Source organism: Sebastes umbrosus, chromosome 19 (genome assembly GCF_015220745.1).
Source record: "Sebastes umbrosus isolate fSebUmb1 chromosome 19, fSebUmb1.pri, whole genome shotgun sequence".
In the NCBI taxonomy this organism is placed as follows: Eukaryota; Metazoa; Chordata; class Actinopteri; order Perciformes; family Sebastidae; genus Sebastes; species Sebastes umbrosus.
In genome coordinates, this window is record NC_051287.1 from 21246963 (window position 1) to 21270836 (window position 23874).

The 23874-nt window shown below is 38.6% G+C and overlaps 1 protein-coding gene across 2 annotated transcripts in view; it reads left to right on the plus strand.

The window, feature by feature from the left end:
• The window catches only part of opn4xa (opsin 4xa), a 38946-nt gene that overhangs the window by 10521 nt on the left and 4551 nt on the right, over window positions 1–23874 (plus strand). For both annotated transcript variants that reach the window (XM_037751880.1, XM_037751881.1), the window contains exons 4-8: window positions 6943–7073; window positions 8897–8954; window positions 14468–14603; window positions 22903–23036; window positions 23630–23833. In XM_037751880.1, the coding sequence (XP_037607808.1) occupies window positions 14470–14603; window positions 22903–23036; window positions 23630–23833 (472 nt within the window). In that variant the 5' untranslated portion in view covers window positions 6943–7073; window positions 8897–8954; window positions 14468–14469. The remainder of the gene's footprint in view (window positions 1–6942; window positions 7074–8896; window positions 8955–14467; window positions 14604–22902; window positions 23037–23629; window positions 23834–23874) is intronic.

Sequence of the window (23874 nt, forward strand, 5' to 3'; positions counted from 1 at the left end):
TTTATCAAATGTGTAGTTAACTTTTACAACAGAGTATAAAATGACATTTAGATGTATATGACTTAAATAATAAAGATTAATACAAATGCAATATCAAGGGAAGAAATAAGAGAAACCTCTTCCAAATAATCCATTTACAATACTGTATGACACATTAACAATATATCCCTGCAGGATTAGGGAACAGGGAGAACTGAATAGTTTCTTGATACATGTGCTACAGATACAATGATAGCAAGAAAACGTAGCTCATACGCCACATCTACTTGAGATCACTTGATAATAATGTTATAACTTTGTTTTGTTTTATTAATTGATACCTGTGAAAGGCAGGTGAGAAATTTCTCTTCTGTCGATCAATTTCTTCTAATTCTGGTCTAAATTATTTTTCTCTCCCGTGTTTATGATTTCAGAACAAGTGATTTTTTTTTTCTTTCTAAGTTTCTTTTTTTTTTTTTTTTTTTCTGAAAAAACAGGTGGTAAAAAAATTCCAGGCCCATTTTTCTAAATTACTTTTTTTTCCATCTGTGTGATAGGGGGAAAAAAAAGTCCCAAGTGTTTGTTGTTGAAATACTTATTTTGACCACCAGAGTACAGCAATACCCCATGTTCTCAATAGGACTAAGCATTCATGTTTTGTACCTGAGGTCTGTTTCAGAAAGCGGAATTAATGAAATTCTGAATTGAGATGAGAATATTAAATGTCTTATATACAGTCATTTCAGTTGTTTTCTTTAACTTTGAAAAATCAGTCTAAACATTTTTTTTTTTCCACCTGTTTCACAGAAAAAAAAATGTAAACTTTGAAAAATTATCCTGGCATTACATTTTTTTTCACCTGTTCTTAAGTCATCAACACAGGAGGTTAAAGAATTTAGATCAGATTTGGAAATGAAAATGGATCACCAGAAAAAAAATTCCCGCTTGCCTTTCAGGGCTTCCATAGATACCTCTTGTGTCAGTGGTTAAACATCCTACTCCTATAGGCCACTGACAACGAAACAGTAAGTGTGCCAGTGGGACCACAGGATGTAGAGATTCTGTGCTCGTGCCAGAAGCTACTTCCTCATCCATTTACCTTTAAACATCAGTCTGATAGATAATTATATGAAGTTACTTCTTTTAAAAGCACCCAAAAAAACAAAACAAACAAACAAACAAACAAACACACGTACACCATATATGTGGCGTGTAGTGGAGGTAGTACTATATGTGAATCCCCTTTTTAGATACACCTATATAATTTTCTCTTGGAATGACTGATGTGTCCAGCTGGAAGTCAGCCTACAGTATCTGTACTGTATGTACTCTGCCAGATTTAACATGAAACAAACTACTCCAAATGCATGGAGTCCCAGACATCCCAGAGGGAGACTAACTACATCAAGAGAAGCCTGAGAGGTCTGCTCAATATCAGAATAATGGAAGTATTCCTCTGCTGCGTAGTGGGTGGAGGTGTGGGGGTATATGTATGAGCATTTTGCCATCTCCCTACAAGCATGGAAATGTATCATGTCGCCCTCTGGTGGTTGAAAGCAAACAGTAAAGTGTGCTCGACCTCAGAAGAAATGAAACATGAGATTACATACATCCAGCAATGGACTTTAGAGTGCAGTATATTTTACACTATAATCTATTTTTTCAACGAAAAATTTAAATTTGTAAAATTTTAAGTTTTATTTTCGTTATGAGAAACCAAAAAGAAATTTGCCACAGGAAAACTAGCTGATATTTTCTGAGCAATGATTCAGTGGACGTGTTTGTAAGTCACTTGTCAGCAATGGCAATTTCTGATAAATTTGTCTAATGCACACACATCCTACATCCATCACCAAATCCACACATGTACAACATGTACAGTATACAAGTATATGACTATTGGTGCTTTCACAAAATATTTACACAATGAGATATTTGATCATCAGTGATGTGGATATAATGACTAAGCGGGTAAAGGCAAAATAATAGAACAGCTAGAACAGTCTGGTAAGTTCAGAAAATGACATAATTTTACTGTAATGCAGCCTTTAAAACCAGAAAAATAGAACACTTATGCTATATTACGATATTGCGATATCCAAAATCTAAGATGATATTTATTCTTATATCACGATATCAATATAATATCAATATATTGCACAGCCATACTGAAGATAGGTGGCACGATAAGCCTTGGTACTGATAGCTGTAGTGGTCACCAAGAGGGACACGGGAGGTACACTACATTTATAGCCTATGATCACTGCTGCTCAGATAAGGATATTGTATATAGAGCAAGTGCAGCAGGGTCTTTGTTCTTGGCACAAATAAATCTGCATGAAACAATAACATAGCGATAGAGATCAGGAAAAGGAAGAGGACGTGGAGCAAATTCATTACCAAGAGGAAGCAGCATGGTGTGTCAAAACACTTTACTGACTATGAGAGAATAATGCATGGACTGCAAATTGTTGGCGTTCGGCGTCTTCATTCATTACAGGAGAGACGCCTGATATGCCGTCATCATCTCATACTTTCAGCACACACATCCTCTGGGTCTGTTGACGGTAACATATTGTATCAGACTGCACATTTAGTCTCGCCAACGGTTGATACAAATACAGTGTCAAAAACATTTCCCCGCAGGATAATTGTTATTCTCACACGTGTCTGAGTTTTAGCTAAACGCTTACTGTGAAGTGTATTCTTGTTTTTAAGTTGTACAAGGAGTTACCATGTCCATATATATACTGTATATATATACAGTATGTGTGTGTGTATGTATATATATGTATATATATATTTATATATACGTATATATCCATTGACGAAGATACTTTATGCGTCTAGGAAAGCAGAAATGACACAATGAGAGAAATTTTGTATTGTATTGAGACATAAAATTACTATAATTGACAGATTTAATATTGTATATGTGATCTAAACATATGTCTTGTGTGTTTTACAAAGCATTGGAGTTCCTCAGATATCTGTCAGTCATCAGCACATACTGTGGCCATATTGTTAAAAGCCATAGAAAATACAATAGCCGTAATTCATGATTGTCTCAGGAAAGCCCTGTCACAGTTCACTGTGTCACTGAGCTTCGTTGATAATCTCTCATTCCTGCGAGCTGCTGTGCCACTAGCTATAACTAAATCTGTAGTAATCCATGTAGACATTATAGACAGGTCTGCAGGAGCCCTTAATATAGATGAGTAGTTGATCCTCTGTACCATTAGATAATACTTTCCTCCTAATGATTCAGAGTGTTCCTCTAACCATCCCCTGCCTCACTGCTGCTGATGCTGACACGCTTATGTAATGTAGAAAAAATAATCAATCAAGAGCATACTGTGAAGGTGACCAGTCAATCATTTACCATTTGTCACCTGGTGGCATACTGTATGGGAATTAATCTATGTCTAGCATGCCTGTGCATGGAGTTGACTGCCTACAGAAGGGCATGCGAGGTGAGGTCTTTACCCACTTCAAAGAAAATGGAGCCAGACAAGGTCACACTTCATCAGGGGCCCGTTTTATAAGTAATTTGTGAGCACTGCCTACACACAGATTGCAAATCGTCACGTTTCACAAATGATTGACACTCACAAATTGCTGCTATATGTTAAGAGTCCTATAGGGCTCTTGCATGCTCATGAACAGGTCACAAAGATGGTGTTCGGTTTGAGTAGTGATAAGTGAAAGAAAAAGGTGGTGATGCAGCTGATTGGAAGTCAAACTGTCGAGTTATTGACTAATAGGAATGGAATAGGATGAATAGGAAAAATAAAACAAGGTATTATCAGAAGAGGAGAAATGATTTTATTGAGGTAGATGGTACTTTTATTTCAAAACCACTTGAAATGATCTTAGCTTGCAAATCAAAGCGTGCATTTTGCTAACTTGAATATAAATACATCTGTGCGTAAATCACAAACAAATGTCAGCAAAAGAACAGCTTGCTCAAATAATCAATTTCTGAAACGCTTCCAGTGGACGTTGAAACTGCGTTATAGACAAGATGGAGCCATAGCGCCACCGGCACTAGAGCCAAATCCTGTGGACATCTGGGGTAATTCTGGCATCCATGAGTATTGGATTGTTATGGACATCATCATGGGAACCCTGCCTAAGTACACCTAGCTGGAAGCAGCGCGTGAGGAAGCTTGGCCTGCCATCTCGTCCCTGGAGAAAGCGTGAATCAGAAGGAAAAAGTACAGAATAGCCCTTTTCCACCCTGACAGGAAAGGAAGGTGGGGAAGGAGATAAATGAGACACACCTGTGAGCTGGGGGAGGAAAGCAACATGGAGGAGATCTGAGAGAGGCTAAAGGAGGAGATCATCTGAAGTTTAATTCAGTTTCTGGACACCTTTGCTCCAAAAAGAAAACATTGACGTATAGAAAGTAAACTGAGCAGCAAGTGATCCGAGAATTGTCTGGATTTCGTAAACTTTCTTGGACAACAAGGCGCTGCTGGAGGTGTGCTGATCCCTGGAGCAGGTGGGATGACTTGGGAGGCTTGTTCAGCTACATCTTGGACCTGTGTGGATGCAACTATGGACTTCCTTGCCTTTGTTGGTCCATTAAAATAAGTCTCCTTTACTGCAACTCTCCAGGATTCTCCGTCTTTCTTGATTTTCATATCTGGACTCAGAATTTGAACGTAGTTTCTCTTGATTTAGTGGGCATTTTTCATGAGTAAGACTGTATTTGACTATGAACCATGCCCTTTTGATTTGATTACTGCTATTTGGGTTGAATACAACAAGATTTAATTGATAAAAATGAATTGATGTTTTGTGTTTTGGTTTATTTTGTGCATTTTGTCTACAAATTGGTTTACAGTTTTTTTTTTGTTTTTTTTTAAATGACTGGGTAGAATTGTGATTATTCTCCTGTCTGGGGCCCAACTCTAATTTGGGATATTTGGGGGATAAACCTACAGTACAAGGGGCCAGGGCTACAACAAGCATCAAACACAGCGTCAACAAACCATGCTGGAGAAATCCTTTGTAAATTCTGTAACTAATAATAATAATAATAATAATAATAAAGTGCTTTTGAACACAAATCAGAGAGTACAGAGGTCTAATATTGTGTTCAGACACCAATTGTGTTTGTGAAAACATTTCATAAGAGTCTGACTTTATTTTATGAATTGTAGTGCTTAAAGGTGCTATTGATAACATTGATAACATTCAGCCACTAGATGTCCCGTTCTCCCTCCCCCGTTCCATTGCATTTACTTGACAACAAGTCGTTGCCAGGCACTTACCGTCAATCTCAGTTATTTATCCGTTTTTTCCATACTAAGTGATGACCCAGAGATACCACATGATACCGACGTCGTTTTACTTTTGGCTCACAAGCTTTGTTAGAAGTGGGATTTGAAAGTCAGATATCCTCAACAGAGATAAACAAAACATTCATTTTGGAACCGCCAACATTTTTAAAATGACTCATTCACGATCGATATAATTTTTGTCAGGAAAAGCCGTACTTTTATTCGGCACCTTTCTGAAGGCTCCGTGGATGTATTCATTTTTTTTTTAAATATTCGTCGGCATAAAAATTTTATCAATAACACCTTTAAAACAACACAACCAAGGAAGAGTCTGTGGATCAAAACAGCTCTTAAAGAATGAGTTGGCCAAAAATAACAGGTGTGAATAATAATTCCAGTGCTTATAAATGCCTTTACGTTTCATTGTGTTTGGGCCAATAAAGAAGGGACTTCCTCACCAGATTTAAATGAATGACATTTACAAATAATGTGACAAAATAGTTAAATAAACAAATAACTGAAAATAACTGAAAGCAGAAACAAATTGTACAAACCATCTCTTGATGTCTGGTCTCTGGTATCTGGTTGACAAGAACTTTAATGATGTGCCTGCCTAATTAGCTATTCATTCAATTTCTTTCTTCTTTATACAATGCATATTTGGATTGGCATCTCACTTGCCGCTGCTTTTCAGTAGTTACAATTGCATATAATAGCCGGTTGGAGACCTAAAATTACAATTTAAAAGGACACAATGGCCACGATGATAATTATTGTCCTTATTCACTGAGGATGACATTCTTTCTCTGGCCTTGTCTCGTCGTTATAAAATAGTCCTTATGTGACGTTAGAGTGGTTGAGAAACATCACGTTAATTTCCCTCTTTCCATTCTAGTCTTTAAGATTTTAGTCACAGACAGTTCCTGACAAATGAAACCTTTCTCTTATATGTTTTTCGTGCATGGTGAGACATTGTATATGTACCGGTGGCCCCACAGATCCTCTTCAGTCTGTGGACCACTGCTTGTCTCTAAAATCCCCTTAGGGCAGACTAATTCACACATAAAAGCTTTTTTATTGAAGCGTATTTTGCGCAATGCGTTTGTCCTTTTCGCACCTCAGAAGGCGTGAAAGAGGTGACAGACCATTTTGACAGTAATTGGATGGTTGATTGTTGTGTTGGGGTCACCGCAGGCAGAAGAAGCCAACAAACAGCAATCTCATCCAGTCTTAAAGCCTGATGAAAACACCTGTCATTAAAATTGTAGTGTATGGCCATCTCTTGGTGGCTCTTGAGGAGCCGGGGTTTGCCTCTAACTGATGGTCTGTCTGTTTTTGGTTGCGCAAGGGTTGACGCACTCCCTTTGTGCCGTAAATTGAGCCTTCATTTTCCCAGGAGATCGTACCCATTGGCAGATGGAATTGCATAGTGAAAGCGAGGGGGACCAGTCAAAACGCAGATAGTGTCGTTATTCTATAGCCATTACATTGTGCAATCAACATTACTTCATAATGATACGTTAAAGCAAAAAATGTGTCTATTGTCACTAGAGGTCTAAGAAAATATCAATGCATATGAGTATCACGATATTATGTGTAAAAATAATATTGTATCGTATCGCCAGATTCTTGCCAATACACAGCCCTAATTGCCACTTTAATTGTCTTCCTCCAGGCTATGGAAAAGTCGGAGAAAGTGGCGATACAACATGGTTTCCCACGCAGTTCTTCCCTGTGACCACATCATCTTCATCTTCATCTTTTGGACGTCGCCACCTTCGTTGCAACCAGAAGTGACACAAGAAGGTAGAGCTAAGTACAACCGAACGCTGAATAACATTTTTAGGTGACCAAAACGTTAATATTAACTTCCATGAACTGAAAACACACTGTGAAAGGGTTAAAGTTGTAAGACAAAAACGCGGACAACACCCAGACCGGACAACGCCGTGGTGGCGACCTATCAATCACAAGGTAGCAACGCCCTAAAGCATCCCCTGCTTTATGGTCTATTTGACTCTAAATGGGACCATAACTTTCTAAATGAACATCATGCTGTATTGAAGAAGACTTGAAACTAGCGATTGAGACCATAAACTCATGTTTACAATGTTTACTGAGGTAATAAATCAAGTGAGAAGTAGACTCATTTTCTCATTGACTTCTATACAATCAGACTTCTTTTTGCAACCAGAGGAGTCGCCCCCTGCTGGCTATTAGAAAGAATGCAAGTTTAAGGCACTTCAGCATTGGCTTCACTTTTCAGACCCCGGAGTTGCCCACCGGTTGACACCTCTGAGAATGCACGTGCATACTCCCCTAGGAAACAAATCAGATTTCCGTTGTTGATGAAGCGTACATTACTGAAAGCTGTCTTTGTCTTGGCTACATAAAGAAAACAGTTAAGCCTTGTACTCATGATCCTACAAATGCACTGCCAGTGGATCAGCTGGTCATAGCAATCCTGTAGTTTGATTGAACAACGCTTGAACACACAACACAGAAAAACAAATCAACAGAAAAGCAAAAGGAAACGAATATCTGCCTCCCTGTGTTTCTATGTCAGAATTCATCATAGTGAAGCCAACTGGTTGGAAACTAGTGTATGTTGATGGGTCTGTTTCCCTTGCAAGTGCAGTGACCCAGAAGTGTAAAAGGCTTATCCTCCTCTTGCTAGATGCAGACTGAATCTTCACAGAGAAAGCACCATTTTATAAGTCGCTGCGTTTTCTGACCTCCTTTGAACCGGGCCAGGTGCTATGACAGTCAAACAAAGAGTCCAGATTTCATCGAACAAAAGGGAAATAATAAGGGCAAGAGGAGGTGCGGCAGCCGTCTGCTCAGTTGTGCATGAGATGATAAACATTGGGAGGTTTTTGTCTGAGTGCTTTTCTCAAGATTCACAAGGATGAGCAGTGAACAATGTGTCTGATACTATATGTGAAAGGTTTGGTGCTTTTCAAAACCACAAGACCTTTCTTTGCAATTCCCAAAGTGCCCAATGGGAAGCAGCAGCAACTGGGCTTTGTCATTTCCTCACATCCCATGTAATCAACTGGTGCTCACATACAATTGTGCCACTGCCAATGAGTATCACAGAAATCAATGTATGTGAAAACTACTCTGCAGAGCGCACACGTTTACCTTGATTCATTATGGCAATGGTGCAACATGCAATTGGTGTTTCAAATTTTTTTTTCCAATGAAGCACATTTTGTTTCTAAAAGCATTTACAAGGATTTAGATTTTACCTGAAATGTCTTTTATTATGAGCCTCTTCCCACCTTCCCACACAAACAAGACACACATCCACATGCACGCACACACACCACACACTGGCTTGATCGATGCGTTGTGCCATGTGAGAGCTGTGTGTGATGCGTTGCCAGCCAGCCAGAAGGGGGATGGGTCAATGGGCTGCTGCTCCTGCTCACTTTCTATGTGCCTTTCTATGTATTCTCATATTCTCTCAAGCACTGGTAGCAGCAGCTTACTGTTGCTGCAGTTTATGGGAGAATCTCCGTCTAACTTGGAGATTGGAGACACAGTCATCAACCTTATCCATTTGAACCTTTTAAGCGTGGTGCATTTTGACATGCTGTACTACGGCTTCTGATTCTGTTTGCCAGTCCACTACAAACACAGAGGTGCTCTGAAGAGGAAAAGGGACTTCACTCTCTGGATGAGGTAAAGTAATACTTTTTTATATATATTGGAATCTATTTCTTTATTTTTTGCAGTTGTATACTAGTACTTAAACTATGATATGCAAATTTATTGAAAATCGACAATATGAAGCAAACTCTCTAAGAGAATAAAAACAGTTTTCAAGAATGTTTTAATTTAACAATTGTATCTTGGGTTGTTTAAAATATGCATTTGCAGAAAAATCTGTGGTTTCCATACGTGTTTTGTTTCAGCTTGCTTGTTGTACCAGTTTCATGCGTGTGTCGTATTAAAGGTAGATTACATGCAGTCACTCATTTTTAGCTATTATTTAAGATCTTCTTTATTCTCATCACCCTTTGATTAACCACAACAGATTTTACCCCGCTCATATAATTATACAGTAATGTTGACATTAGCAGATCAATACTTAAATATACCACAAGCAGGGCATGTGCATACGGCAGGTGTCTCACCAATACAACATCCTTTTTATAACATCATTTAATTATCACCAACAATGGAGGATAACTTCTAAAAGTAAAATCTCGAACACACTTGTTGATGCGACCTATTCTCTGTGTAACCCTTAGCAATACATTTGTCAAGAGAATTTCTTCAAGTAATTTACCAAAAGATCTGTAGTTTATTAAATTAAATAGTTTGAATGTATTTTTATTAGCCACATAAATTAAAATAATTGACTTAAAACAGTACACAGGACATGCTCTCCTTTATCAAAACAGTCATTTTAACAATTTCTGAATGAATATGCATTCATCCCAGTTATAAAATGTTCATTAAAGATGGTAGCGAGTGCTTTTCACCTTTAGTGTGAACACAGTCACACTAAATCAGATATGTATTTGATTAATGGGACTTTAGCCTTTCGTATGAGACAATGCTTTGATGCCTAATGAGGGGAAGTAAGAAGTGATGGAGGGTTCCTCTGACGCACAAGCCTTCACTGAGCACAGCAAGAGCTCCCTGTTTGGACCCGACACCCTGCACGTCCATGTGTACTTCACCCATTGTGCCGTAATATAAATATCTATACTTTATCTATTAAGTTTTTATACCATAGTTTTTAGGCATAGCAACATGCATTTCTCATGGATATACATTATGAGTCAGATTCCCTACTGCTCTGGCGGATTAAGCACAGCACCATCACTCAGCTTTGCGTTGCGCACCGAGTCAACAGACATGATTTATGATAACATGTTCATGTTCTCAAACAAATTATTAATGCGATACATGACAGATGTTTTACAGCATCTGCTGTGGCGGAGAGCACTGAGCTGCACGGGCACCCAACTCCGTTCTATAATGCAGAGCAGTGGCGAACAGGGAAGTGGGTTTACAAGGGATGATAAATGCTGCGCGACTCGAGGTGCCCTCCTGATTCCATCACATTAACAAAACATAGACGTCGTCTTATAATCACTGCCGCAGCTGAGCAATGGCCACGTGGAACAGCATGTGGAAGTACATACAGCCATTTTCATTATCAGAAATGCCTTGACTTAATCACCTTTTTGATAGATATTTCTCAGTCATTTACAGCACAGCAGTCATTGGGCACTTTTGACAGATTAAAAACTGTTGCACTTGCCTGTCAAACTACCATCCATTTTGTAAATGCTATGTTGCCTTATTAGAGTTGTTGGTAAAAAGAAACTATCCTTTGTCATTTTTTGGCTCTTTGATCTGTATGTATAGAACGACCTCATAAAAACTCTCAAAGCCCATCAGTTCAATAATACTGAGTGAGGATCTCCCTCTCTGACCAGAAAGCCACGGCAGCTTCACTGCTCTTCAACTCTTACCGGGATTAATACTTAGCCTACCGATTTTACAGTTTGCGAGAGTTAATGGTTGATATTAAAATGCACTGACTGTCATAATCCTTCTAATTCTATAACGTATAAACATGTAATTCATTACACAAAAATCCATATATTCACTCTAATCTGTCATGTCAAGTCAGTGTATAAGGTGAACTGGAAGACTTTTGGGGAGCATTTTCATCCAGAAAAGTGCAACAACAATAATAAACGATTCCACACAAGACAGGGAAACAGTTCCACAGAAACAGATGTTTCAACACATACACAGTCCACGTACTTAATGGCACATACTATCACACACACCATGGCAGGTATTGCACCCAGGTAGTGCACTGCACCGTTTACCGTCTTGCCCATATTGCACAAACAATAGCCCAATATTACACAGATGCATTAATTGCACTGTCCTAATTTAACATATTGCACTGTCTAACCATTTTGCACTGTCCTTATGATAGCTTTATGTTACGAGTTGTTGAGGAGTTTAATAGACATCGGCAAGAATGAATGTTTGTAACGGTTCAATCTGCACCGCGTGACTCTATATCTCCTGCCGGAAGGTAAAAGTTGGTTCTCCTGATGTAAGATGTGAGTTGGGTCTGACACAATTTTCTGTGCCTGTCTGATGACAGACTGCTCATAAAGCGTCTGGACGGTAGGGTGGTTTTTGACCCCCATAATCTTCATGGCAGTCTGCACCAGGCGTGAAATCTGTGACTTCAACTGCCCAGTCAGGTTACCGTACCAGGCCGTGATGCCATATGTTACGATACTTTCCAAGACAGCCCGGTAGAAAACTAACATGATCTTCTGCTCCACTCCATCTGGAGTGCCAACCAACCCACAAACTGTGAAATAAGACAACCCTGTCAGTTTCTTGTGGGCTGCCTAGATCAGAAAATGTGATTTTACAAGTATGAACCTGAAAATGAGCATGATATGTTCCCTTTAAAGCTCTTTGAACAGGAATGTGTTTTGTTTCCATGTGTCAGGATTTAGGAAAGATAATTCCTAACCAAACGCCTTGCATTGAACATCCAGTGCCTAGAGCAGGATTTATCTTGTTCAAGATGTAACGAACTGAAAAGCTTAAACAAGGGCAAAAAATGCTTCAAGAGAGCTGACACAAAGAAAAAAAATGCGTGGGGGAAGATGATTGAAACTAATTTTGCAAATCACTGTTTAGACTGAAAACTAATCACACGATCATTGAAACTTGCTAACAACCTAAACAAAATAAAATGATTCAGAATCTAAATATTTATTACCTTATTTTTCATCTCCACCTTAGCACATCACCCTCGGATCCCTGTCGATTTATGTGTACGCCTGGTCTGTGTAAGGTGCACACATAAATATCAGTTACATGCAGGGAATGGTGTATTTGTTTTGTTGTACATAGGCATGGTTTATACATCTGGGGCCGTTATCACTCAGAATACTTCCAGAGAGCTCCTAATTTAGCCTAAAAAAATCTAGATTAGTAGAGATTTAAGGAACTTCTCAGATCAACTCTGAACAAGGAAGGGAGGAACTTTTACCTTAGTAAGGAGGTGTGGTTGATCCCGTTGCTAGGTATGGCACAGGCTTTTAAAAAGGTGTGATTGGTTCATAAAAAAAAAGAAAAATAGAAAAATGCACAGTACACAGTGCAATTACAAATTAGAAAGTCAAACGCAGCCAAGAAATAGAAACAGATAAAGACAATTAATACAAATCATAAGAATAAATCAATGAATAAAAGCAAAAAACAAAAGCCATTTTATAAAAATAAGTTTTTAAAAGAGGACACTGAGGTAATAGAAATATATGCATATAACTGAGTCTCTATTAAGACATTGTGTAATTATGAATGCTATTTTATGAATTGAACATCTCTGTTGAATAAATTGTAAGCCATACTTTAAAAGTAGCCGACAAAATGCATGAAAATACAGACTTGTGAAGTAGTTTATTCACATCCTGATAGTTGTTATATGTATTTGCTTACATTTATTTACCATGCTGGTAACTTTAATATTTAATCTATTTCATTCTTTCTGCCATTTTCTCCTCTGCTTAAGAAACTCTTAAGTATTTAAAAGTCCTCCTCCACCGACAGTTTTCCCCTCAGGAGCTGTGAATGACTTTTATCTTTGCGAGGATCTGGTCTTAACTGTAAGGAAAAATTCCAAGAAAATGTCATAATTATAAGAATTTTTCTTAGAATTTTGTCACTAAGAGCAACTCTTTCTCCTAGAAGCTTTTTGAATAAGGCCCCTGGTGTGCAAACACAGCCCTGTCTCCTAAATATTGCGTTCCCATACAACTACATTACTGAATTCTCAATTACGTTCGGAAGGAAACATATTTTGTCACGCATTACGTTTGTCTAATAACAAATACCTCTGTGGACGGCCACAGCAAGTGATGTAGTACAAAGAGCAACGCGCAGAGCAGGTGATGTAGTATATCAAGTGACCGCAAATGAAAATACGTTGAATATAAACATTATTGAATAATAAGGAGTATAACAAGCAAAAGGAGACCAGTGTTGGAGTCCCGTGTGAAACGTAGTCATTTCTTGCGTTTTTGTTTTGTTTTTAAGTAATTTTAAGCCAAATCATTATTTATTTTTTTACTAAAGCTAACCAAGTAGTTTTGTTACCTGAACCTAACTAGTTCTGTTAAGTTTTCGTTTTGTTTTTTTCCATCTACAATGTTGATCGCATGTTCAAAACTGTGACCGTAATCTGGGAGAAAATACGTTTCCCTCAAAATGCATTTTGGTTATGCAGTTTAGTTGTATGGGAACGTCATTTTGTGGGAGACAGGGTTGGCAAGCAAGACTAAGAGTCCACCTACCGACAGACAGACAGACAGATGGACATTGCCATCCATAGAGCCATGCCATTAGCAAGGCTAAAAAGTGCTCAGGTGTACAGTTTTAAGGCTTTTAGCACTGTTCTGTGTGAAAGTTTTCCCTGTACAGCTTGAAAGCCAGACATGATAGACAGTCTGTATTGTCCAACCAACCCGACAGACATACTGTACAGCGGTGTAGGCACCAGAACAGTCCTGACTTTTCCTCAGAGCTTACAAATACACTGTCCAATTTTGTTATAGTGCCCCACAGTAACCCAACATTTCCTGTTTTTAAACTCAACAAAGCTCACAGTTGAGTTTCAAAATATCAACAATGAGCCGGGAGGAAATGTGGGAATTTCCTTGGATAGGAAAATAGTGGGTAAGTTCACTTGTGACAACATGTGAGCACTGAACTGGTACATCTCGAAAGCATGAAAACAAACAAAAATTGAAATAGGAATAGAATATGTAAAACCAAATGTAATGTATAAACTATTAACACAATGTAATGATTAAACTATTACAAAGAAAACAACTAATTCACATGACCTTGAGCCAAACTGACTCCGCTAAATAGAATGACATGAAGGAATGAATAAAGATAGTGTTGCAGACGCCAGCTGTGTGCCATCAGTCTTCTTTTATATTCTTGCCTCCAGATGTTTTCCTTGCTGATCAAGATAAGCACTCTTACATAATGCTGTTAGGTTTAGTGGGTTAGAGGGACGGGAAGGAACATCGGGTTTGTTTGAAAGTCACTGGGACATGCTGTACACGAGGAAAGTCCCTTTGATGCTGACATCTGTTTCTGTGTGTTTGTGGTTGTCGTCGTCACAGAGATGGATGTGGATCACGGATTCTATCGGCAGGTGGAAGTCCAGGCTCACGCTCACTACATCGTTGCCTTCTTTGTCTTGGTGATTGGAACAGTGGGCGTTACTGGGAACGCCTTGGTCATGTACGCCTTTTTCTGGTAAGTGAACGGGTGATGGCGAAGAATGAGCTTTTCTGTCATTGCCACTACAAGAGCAGTTAGTTACTAGCCCTTTCTATACACAAACAACTATGCAGGAAGAATTTAATCAAAACAATCAATTCAGTTGTTTAATTAATTGTTTTAATTAGACAATTGATAACCAGAAAACAATTATTATTTCTAATCATTGTTCATTTCACACTGCAAACTGCCTCAAGGCCTCGTTACGTCCAAGAAACTAGTCTGGAATAATGAACTGTTCTAAATTATTAAACGTCGGCAGTGTTGTTTCATATTAGCCTGTCATTGTTTTCACTTCAGTCATGAATGCAGAGCCTCATTTCCACCGTGTCTCCCACGACATGAATCACACTTTGAGTTGGGTTGCTGATAAAGAGATGGAACAAATTCATTTCATGAAAACAACGTAGCAACGGGAAGTAAAGCATCATGAGGCATCCTGCATGACGCTCAAGTGCTGCTGACACGCTGCTTGCACGTCACAGCCAGCGTTGACTATGATTGATTCTCTTTAGATTACACCCTAATATTTATTTGTTCGTGAAGCACAGCTATTGTTCCTGTAAAATAAAGTAATTTAAAGTATGTAAAAATAGTTGTTATTGAATAAACATTGGTCATTATTTGGCTCTTACTGGGCACTTTTGTGATGTTACAGTAATGTGACGTCGGTCCCATTTAGCAACACATATTAGATACCAGCAAACTATGTTATTAAGAATATTTAATAGATCAGTATTGATAGGTTCTAAATAACCATTTTTAAAACAAGTAGAAGGTTATTGTTAAAATAAAAATGGTCTAGCGAAAACTGTAATTGAGCTCACCGTTAAAACAAAATAGTCACAAAAGATTAAGGTTAATTAAGGTTATTAAGAGCACTAGAAATGTAGTGCCTTGACAAATAACAAGGGACATATTGAGAAAAAAAAGAGATCAGAAGGTTCAAAACAACAACACATTGATCAACCCATAACATTGAAGTTCTCTGTAACAGTGACTACACATCTAAATAGTATCCAACTGAAGAAATTGGACTGACATTCTTATTTGCAGCATGATGGCATTTTAATCCACCAACATGGTTTGACGTGCCTATTTAGCATTCTAACAAACCTCAACTGGCATTTTTCATCATCTTTTTGCACATGAACTGGTCTTATGAACAAATTCTTTGAAGTTGGCACAGTGCTCTACTGTTCAAGCTCTGTTGGGACTCCCAAATATGTGAGTTCACAGAAGCTGTTTTGTTAATCGGACTACATCAATAAACCGTCCCTTATTACCAGAGGTGGAAGGAGTCTTCAGATCTTCTACTTAAGTATCAGCATAAAAGCACTTGTTATGCGGAATGGCCTCTTTATGTTATATATATATGTTGATACTGTTGCTGGTTGAGGTGGAGCTAACTTTAAGTATTTTAATAGTAGTAATTTACAATATTACAATATCAAATAGCACAGATATCTGACTGGATAATGGATTCTCTAATATGTCCAACTGAATATATTAATCTATTTAATATCATAACTAGTGACCAATGACTAAAAGTATATATACCAGTGCCTAATTTTTAGAGACAAGCAAAACAAACTCAAAGTCAACAGTTTAAAGGGGACATATCTTGAAAAACTCCCTTTTTCAGTGTTTGTGCACATACAGTACATTTGGGTTCAGACATTCAGATTTGGCTCCCCTTCCTATGTCACATACAGGCTTATTGGAATATATCGCCCACAGCTTGAGAACTATACCTTTGCAAAGGTGCACCATTTTTTTGTTTTTTTCGCAAGTCAATTAGAGGAGACTGAGCTTTTTTGGGAGGGGTGCTTAACCCTCTGGGGTCACGTCAGTCACCAGTGATTGCAAAATCACACACTTCATACTTTTAATAGAACAATATCTCTGTAACGGATATATGCGGCGACTTACTTTAAAAACTGTCCTGCAGTGCACCGTCCCGCCGTTACAACAAGCTGTCACTTGCCCTTATAATTCATCCAGAGGCTTGGTAATCCATCAAGGAAACACTGTTATTTTTGGACATTAAAAAGTAATGATAAAAGCAATAAATCTAATAATCTAATGCCGTCTATACAAACAACTCTTTAATGTTACTGTTTTGGTGAATGAGATATCTGGCAGACTCTCTGCTCTCCAATCACAAGCTGTGTTATTAGGTGGTGAACCGTGCGCAAAGCAATGTGCCAATGATGATTGCAAAATGGCACATCGCGGATTTACAAAGCTACGAGGATTGTTGTAGAAAATGAATGAAATGTTGAAACATTCAAATTCCGTTTTTACTTTTTCTTTTGACAACAGCATGTGATATCACTGCAGCATACATATTCAAATAGCCCATGTTGTGCTGAAAAATATAATATCCATTGCTTGCTTGTGCCTTACAGTACTGAATTTATACACGTTTATATACTAAGAGAGTGAAGATGAGCGTTAGATGGGCGCTAAAACGGAGCGTTTCAGACAGAGGGTGAATACAGGTATATTCACACAGACAGTATGAGAAAAATAATGTGTTTTTTGCAACATTGAAGTTTCTAGTAGAAACCCAAAATACAAGCATGAACCTGGAAATGAGCATCATATGTCCCCTTTAAGCAGTTCATGCGATGTTCTTTCAACCCTGTACAGTACGCGGTGCAGCGTTTGGGTGTTGCAGAGATTTAGCGTGCTGAAATGGGGGAAACAGTGTGTTCTTGCACATGTGTTCTAAGCACTGATGTCACAAGCAGAGGCAGAAAGGTCTTCATACCAGCCTGCAGGCATTCAATAGCAGGAAGCGGCTCAGTGATTTTCTGAACTGCACTGGATAAATCAATGCATAAATTCAATAATCTAGTCAGCCCTTATTTACTTACAGCCAACACTGTGCTACAAAACCACCTAAACCACATAAAGGGGGCAAGCAAGCTGAAATAACAGTACTGCAGCTCAGGGTAATCCAATCAACTACTATGTGCCCCACTATATGTTCTCCTCTAGGTATGCATCCCTGAGAATGTGACATGTGTACAGTCAAGGACATTTTGAGCATCAACAACACTCAATTTCCTGCATTCTGGAGAATTTTTATGCACCCATTTCTGCCTTTTCTGCATCAAACTATGATGGACATTTCTTTCTTTATGTAGAGGAAAACACAAAATTCAGGCGCCAGGTGACAATTTAAAATATAATGAAATACTATGCAGTAAGGCTCTCAGTCATTCTGTATTGCTTTCAAATATTTATTCTCCTGTAGATAAACTTTTCTCATTTAATGTTATCCCATTATAACCTATTTTTATGGTAATAACCAATTTGACCGACGTTCTGTCGGAACATTCAGCAATTTTATTTGCAAACGTTTCAACTTACTTGTGTTTTTAATCTGCGCCATCATGAAATTCACTATCTACTTCTTCTTCTCCTTTGGTTTTACTGGCGGACTGCCAACATTAAAGGTAAAAGCCGCCACCTGCTGTACCGGAGTGTGTAACAGCAAGAATACTGGATATTAAACCTGTAATTGTTTGTCTCCTGTCTCAAACAGACAAGTTAGCAAAATCTAAAAAATGTAGTTAGACCCGTTTTTTTCTTTTTTAGGGGTGGGGGTGGGGGGAGTCTGCTGGGGAGATAGCAGGTCAGCAGTATATACTGTATATAAATTATGAAAATGTAGAAGGGTTTAGAACATTATGAGTGAAGTATATGATGGCCATTCCCATGCTCTATTATGTCTCATAAGTTGTTACAGCAATTTTGAGGTTGCAAAAAACTGCATGTTTTTGCCCCAAACTGCATGGGATTATCATAAAGTGGGCATGTCTGTAAAGGGGAGACTTGTTGGTACCTATAGAACCCATTTTCATTCACATATCGTGAGGTCAGAGGTTAAGGGACACCTTTGAAAATGGCCATGCCAGTTTTTCCATCGCCAAAATTTAGCCTAACTGTGTAGCATTATTTAGTCTCCTTCACAGCAAGCTAGCATGACATGCTTGGTACCAATGGATTCCTTAGGTTTTTTTTATTATTTTTTAGAGGTGCAGAGTTGAAATTTAGATGTGCTTAAGCACCCCTTAAAACAGTCTAAAATTGCCACTGGTTTTGACTGCCAGTGACATGCACGGTGATGTAACCTATAATATATCTTCCCTGCCTCGTTATTTTGCAGCCAAAAAGCAACCAAAGATAGCGTTCACTGGCTTTCATTACTTGGTGTTACAGAGCTACCTGACTCTTGTGTGGTGATGTTGTGTCTGACTTATTTTTTGACATTGCTTGGAGCAACACTTTGGTATTGAATACAAATGTTGAACCACCATTCTGCCAACTAATGTAATTATGGCAAAACTACTTTTTACATTTTAACACACATTTTGGACCAAAAACTCTGATGCCAATTTCTACATACTGCATCACTTAAGGATATCAAGGACATGAAAATATAGTTGAAATGAATGACTCTAAAGTCAATATGTATGTGTATATGTAACATACAGTATATATATACACTCTGGCTACTCCTGGGTATATAGTAGTCCACTGAATGCAGTGAAGGGCCAAGTGTTAGATCAAACCCTGGCCCTGACATGTTTTCTGCATTAAGGTCCAACCTCCAGTGACACACATCCATCTCAAATGTAGCATCACTCAATCTCCACTCCACTCACACTTCAGTACATACCCACTCACCTGCTTGTAAACACACAAATACACTCCAACTTATCTGTCTGCGGATGGTTTACTCTTTTTGGTCTTTTTACAGTCAGTTGGCAAAACAAGGAAGACAATGCAGAGGCTTTTAATGGTACATGGAGGTGATATAAAGTAAATATTCAGTTGGCACTATATGAACACTACGGTATCTTTAAATATCCAGAACAAGGAGGCATGGTATCATTCTTTTCATTCGAGTTGGAACAAATATCCATCCAGCATCTGTGTCCCTGTACTCCTTATACGTTTTATATCGCGGTAAATAATGCAATAAATGTGAGTGTAAAATGTTCACTGAGTGATTACACTGATTCTTCGCAGATGAAAGACATCAAAGGCTTCTATGAATCGTTCTCTGAAGCCTGCATTTACAAAACTAGATTTAGGGGATTTTCAGATATCTCTATAGTTCAACAAATAGAGAAAAACACCACACATTGGTAGCCCTCCACACTGTTTCTGGGGTCTTGTTTCAGTGTAACAAAGGCATTAGTTTTGATTTATTTACAGGCTTTTGCCAAAAAGCAAATTGAGGTGTGTATGTGTGTGTGTGCAGTGAGCTATGGCATGCTAACTGAAGGTTATTACCATGCATTACAACACGACCATCTGTGCCAACTCACAGCCTTAGAAAAAGCACTGGCAGCATCTGCTGCGGGCCCCACATAGACCGCTAGTTCCAAGCTCATTAGTGTTCATAGAACTTTGTACGTGTAAATATGTATCACAGGTTTTCATGAAGTGAGATTGTATGAATAGCAACATATTCAGGTTGTCCTAAGATATGCAAACAGTTTTTCTTCTTTTTAACTGATGGCTGATGCAGTATAAGCTAATTTCACAGGAGGAAGGGATTTTATGTGCATCTGTTTCCGCTGCATGTTGTGTTTTTATCTCCTCTGGACAATATATGGCCCAAACCCAATGTCCACACACACACAGACTCACAGACTTTGAGGCGCATTCCCGCAAAATCTGTGAAGGTTGTCCCACTGTTGTCCTGCTGTCCAATCGTCGAAAAGTGTTTGAGGGCTCTCTCGCAGCTATTTTGAGCCCTTCATGCACACTTTTCGTAAGTCCGCAGAACTCTAAAAGGGTGAGGGGAGGAGAGGGAATTACCCACAATTCATACCTTTGTGACGTTAAACACAAGGTTACCAGGGGAAGCTCGGAGGCGTTAATGAAAAAAAGGAAAACAAAGAGGACGGCACTTCCTGGCATAATACATTTAGACAGAAAGACCACATTAACATTACGGATTTAAGATGGAACATAAAAAAAAAAACATGAAATCAGATGAATCCAAGTATAGGCCATATTATATTGATAATTTGACAATTAGGCTACCTCTCGTCTGGTAATGCAAGAGCCTGGGAGACATTCAAATCTGGCAGTTAAAAAACTAAAACTAAAAACCCACAATTGGCATCGTCAAGGTAACGTGATGTCGCTGCAAAGTGCTGTCCCATTCGTATTTATACCAGTTCAAGCCCTTGCAGCCTCTCACACTCAACCATTTACCAGGTGACGCCAGTTAAATTCCTGAAGTTTTAGGGCTTAAGGCCTTAGGGAGGGGACATTGGGATTGGGCCATATTTTTAATTAGCAAACAAATGTAATTTTGCAGTGCTATTCAACTTTCTTCCTGAACTTGTTCACAGGCTTGGCTTCAATTAAAGAAACATAAAGGCGCTGCTTTGTTCTGGGAGATTAAGCTTGCTGTGCGGGCATGGTGGTTAGTGTTCACCCTCTCAGGAAGTACAGAAGCGTGTGTAGAAGTCAATCAGGGAATATTCTGTCAATACTGCTTGGAGTTCATGGATGTTCTCTAGACATTTGGCTTATGATGTTTCCCTGTTGCCCCCCCAACATGTTCCTCGCAAATGTTTTTTTTTTTATCTTTCCCCAATAAATTCATATTTTTGATGTAAGCTGACAAATTATACACATGACTTAGAATTATTATTATTATTATTGTAAGTGAGGGGTTTATTCTAACAACACAATCTCACAGCAGTTTGTGAAATAGTAAATACTAAATTGAATCTAGTTGATTCATGTACATAGACACGAATTTCCCTTGTTTGACGCTCAGCACGGCTTTCAACTTATTTTTTGTGCGTTTTCCTACGACTGTCCAGCAACATGTGATGCACGTGTCAATTTCTGCTCCAGTGTTTTCAAAATAAAATGACTTAGTTAGGTTTAGGAATAGATCGACTTGGTTAGGCTTGGGCAAGAAACTACTGAGTTAGGTTTAGGAAAAGATTGTGGTTTGGGTTAAAATAACTCCAGAAGTGACGCAACTTAATTACAGAAGTTACTTGACAAATAAATCAACTTTGTGGTTTCAGATGGGACACAAAACAACGGTCTCCTGGGCGAAGTATGTGGATTACAAACGAATTGATTTCGTGATGATCATCACAAAAAACATGTGAAATTCGTGTCTATGTAAACGAATCAATACATAACATTTTGTGACTATTTCACGAACTGCTGTGCGACTGGGCTGATTATAATGGCCCAGGGTGACCAATAGCGACAGATCTACCAACCAGTTCTGAGTGATTTTTCTATTTAAAAGTAGTGGTTTCATCCGATGCTGGAGCGAGGGAGGTTCTAGCCAGGAAGTTTCACTGCTATGACAATGACTTGAGGTGTGTACATCTGCCCTCCACCAAGCTCCCCTTTCGCCAGATGTTCATTCTTGACAATTTATGGCACAGGGGGGTTAACGCAGACTTCAAAGACCGTTAATTGCAAGAATTTAGTGAGGTTTGCGGGTGTTCCCGGCGGCGAAAACCCAGTTTTTCTTGCAGTGACATTTCAATTTTAAGGTCATTTATAATTGGATTTATTTGGTGATGGAGTGTCCTTTGACTCTTTTCATTACAGCTGCTGAAAGAAAGTATATTGCTGTCACTGTCTTTACTGGCTATAAAGGTTTTGCTTGCCACAATGAGTCACCAAGGGAGAGTCCACTGAATCCATTAGTATTGAATGTGTGTTTGTGGTTAATCCACTTTATGTGCACAGGACAGTTTTAGTGTGTTCCCATATGACCTTGTGATTCCCCTGGTAAGAGTTGCAATCTTTCATCTCATATCAATCTGAACTTTTATTGAAAGTGGGTGTACAGGTGTGCCATCATTATTGATTTCCACCTCCCCCCCTGCCTGTTATGGTAAGGGAGGTGAATTAAGTCCGAAAGGATGGGGATTTGAGAGTTATTGAATGGATATTGCATCGGCTGGGGTATGAATCCCTGTCCCGCCACATGTCTGTACATCGCTCTGGGGAAAAGTCATTTGGAAAAACAACCTTTCACAGCCAGAAATGTAACATATATTTTAAATACAACTGAAATACAAAATACAAAAAGATTGTTATTGTGTTGAAATGCCATGTTTGTGCTGTAGATCTTCAACTGTCTGTTACGTATGTTAACCATTCTGGCAAAATCCTTTTTTTTTTATAATAATGTGAGTGTCAACAACATATTGCTTTGTGGGAAACTGATTTTGATTTCAATCCTCATGTGTTTCAGTAACAAGAAGCTACGGACTCCCCCCAATTATTTCATCATGAACCTGGCGGTCAGCGACTTCCTCATGGCGATTACACAGTCACCCATCTTCTTCGTTAACTCCCTTTACAAGGGCTGGATTTTTGGTGAAACAGGTATTTTTTTCCACGTTCAATTATACATTATGCACTCCAAAAATAGCCACATTCTTTATGTATTCATCAATGTTGTTTATGTATGGAGCTATGTATATTTTTATGTCAATTAATGCAAAGACATCTGCCTTTCTAATGCAATATTTTGAGAATTTTTTTAGTGTCTAATATTTATTTATTTATTTATTTGACAGGGCCAATACATGTAGGCACTGTTACATTTAAATAAAGTGCAACCGATGCAACATATGTAGGACTTCTAGCCGTAGCTAATTTGCAGTCCTTGTTCCTGGTTAGGCTTTTTAAGGAATAAAAATACATACACGTGTGTTAAGTTAGAGTCAGTGGCTGGTGTTTATACGTTTAGTCATTAGAAATGTATGTAAAGAGGATAGTAACATTTAGATGTAGTAGCATTTAGCCCCTGACCTCAATTAACCTGGATTCTCAAACAAAACGTCTATATGAACAGTATGAATTGCAATTTCAAGTCCTGATTACTCATATTATTTATCTGATGTTATACATATTCCTCCAATCAGAGGAAAAAAAACATATCCATGAAATGTTTTCTTCTCTCTTTTCCTCTACAGGCTGTAAAATGTACGCCTTCTGCGGAGCTTTATTTGGAATCACGTCCATGATAAACCTTCTGGCCATCTCTCTAGACCGCTACATTGTCATCACCAAGCCCCTGCAGGCCATACGTTGGACCTCCAAGAGACGCACATGCATCATTATTGCCCTGGTTTGGCTCTACTCTCTAGCCTGGAGCCTTGCGCCACTTTTGGGGTGGAGTAAGTGACGTATTCTCTCACCCTCGTACTCGTTTTATTCA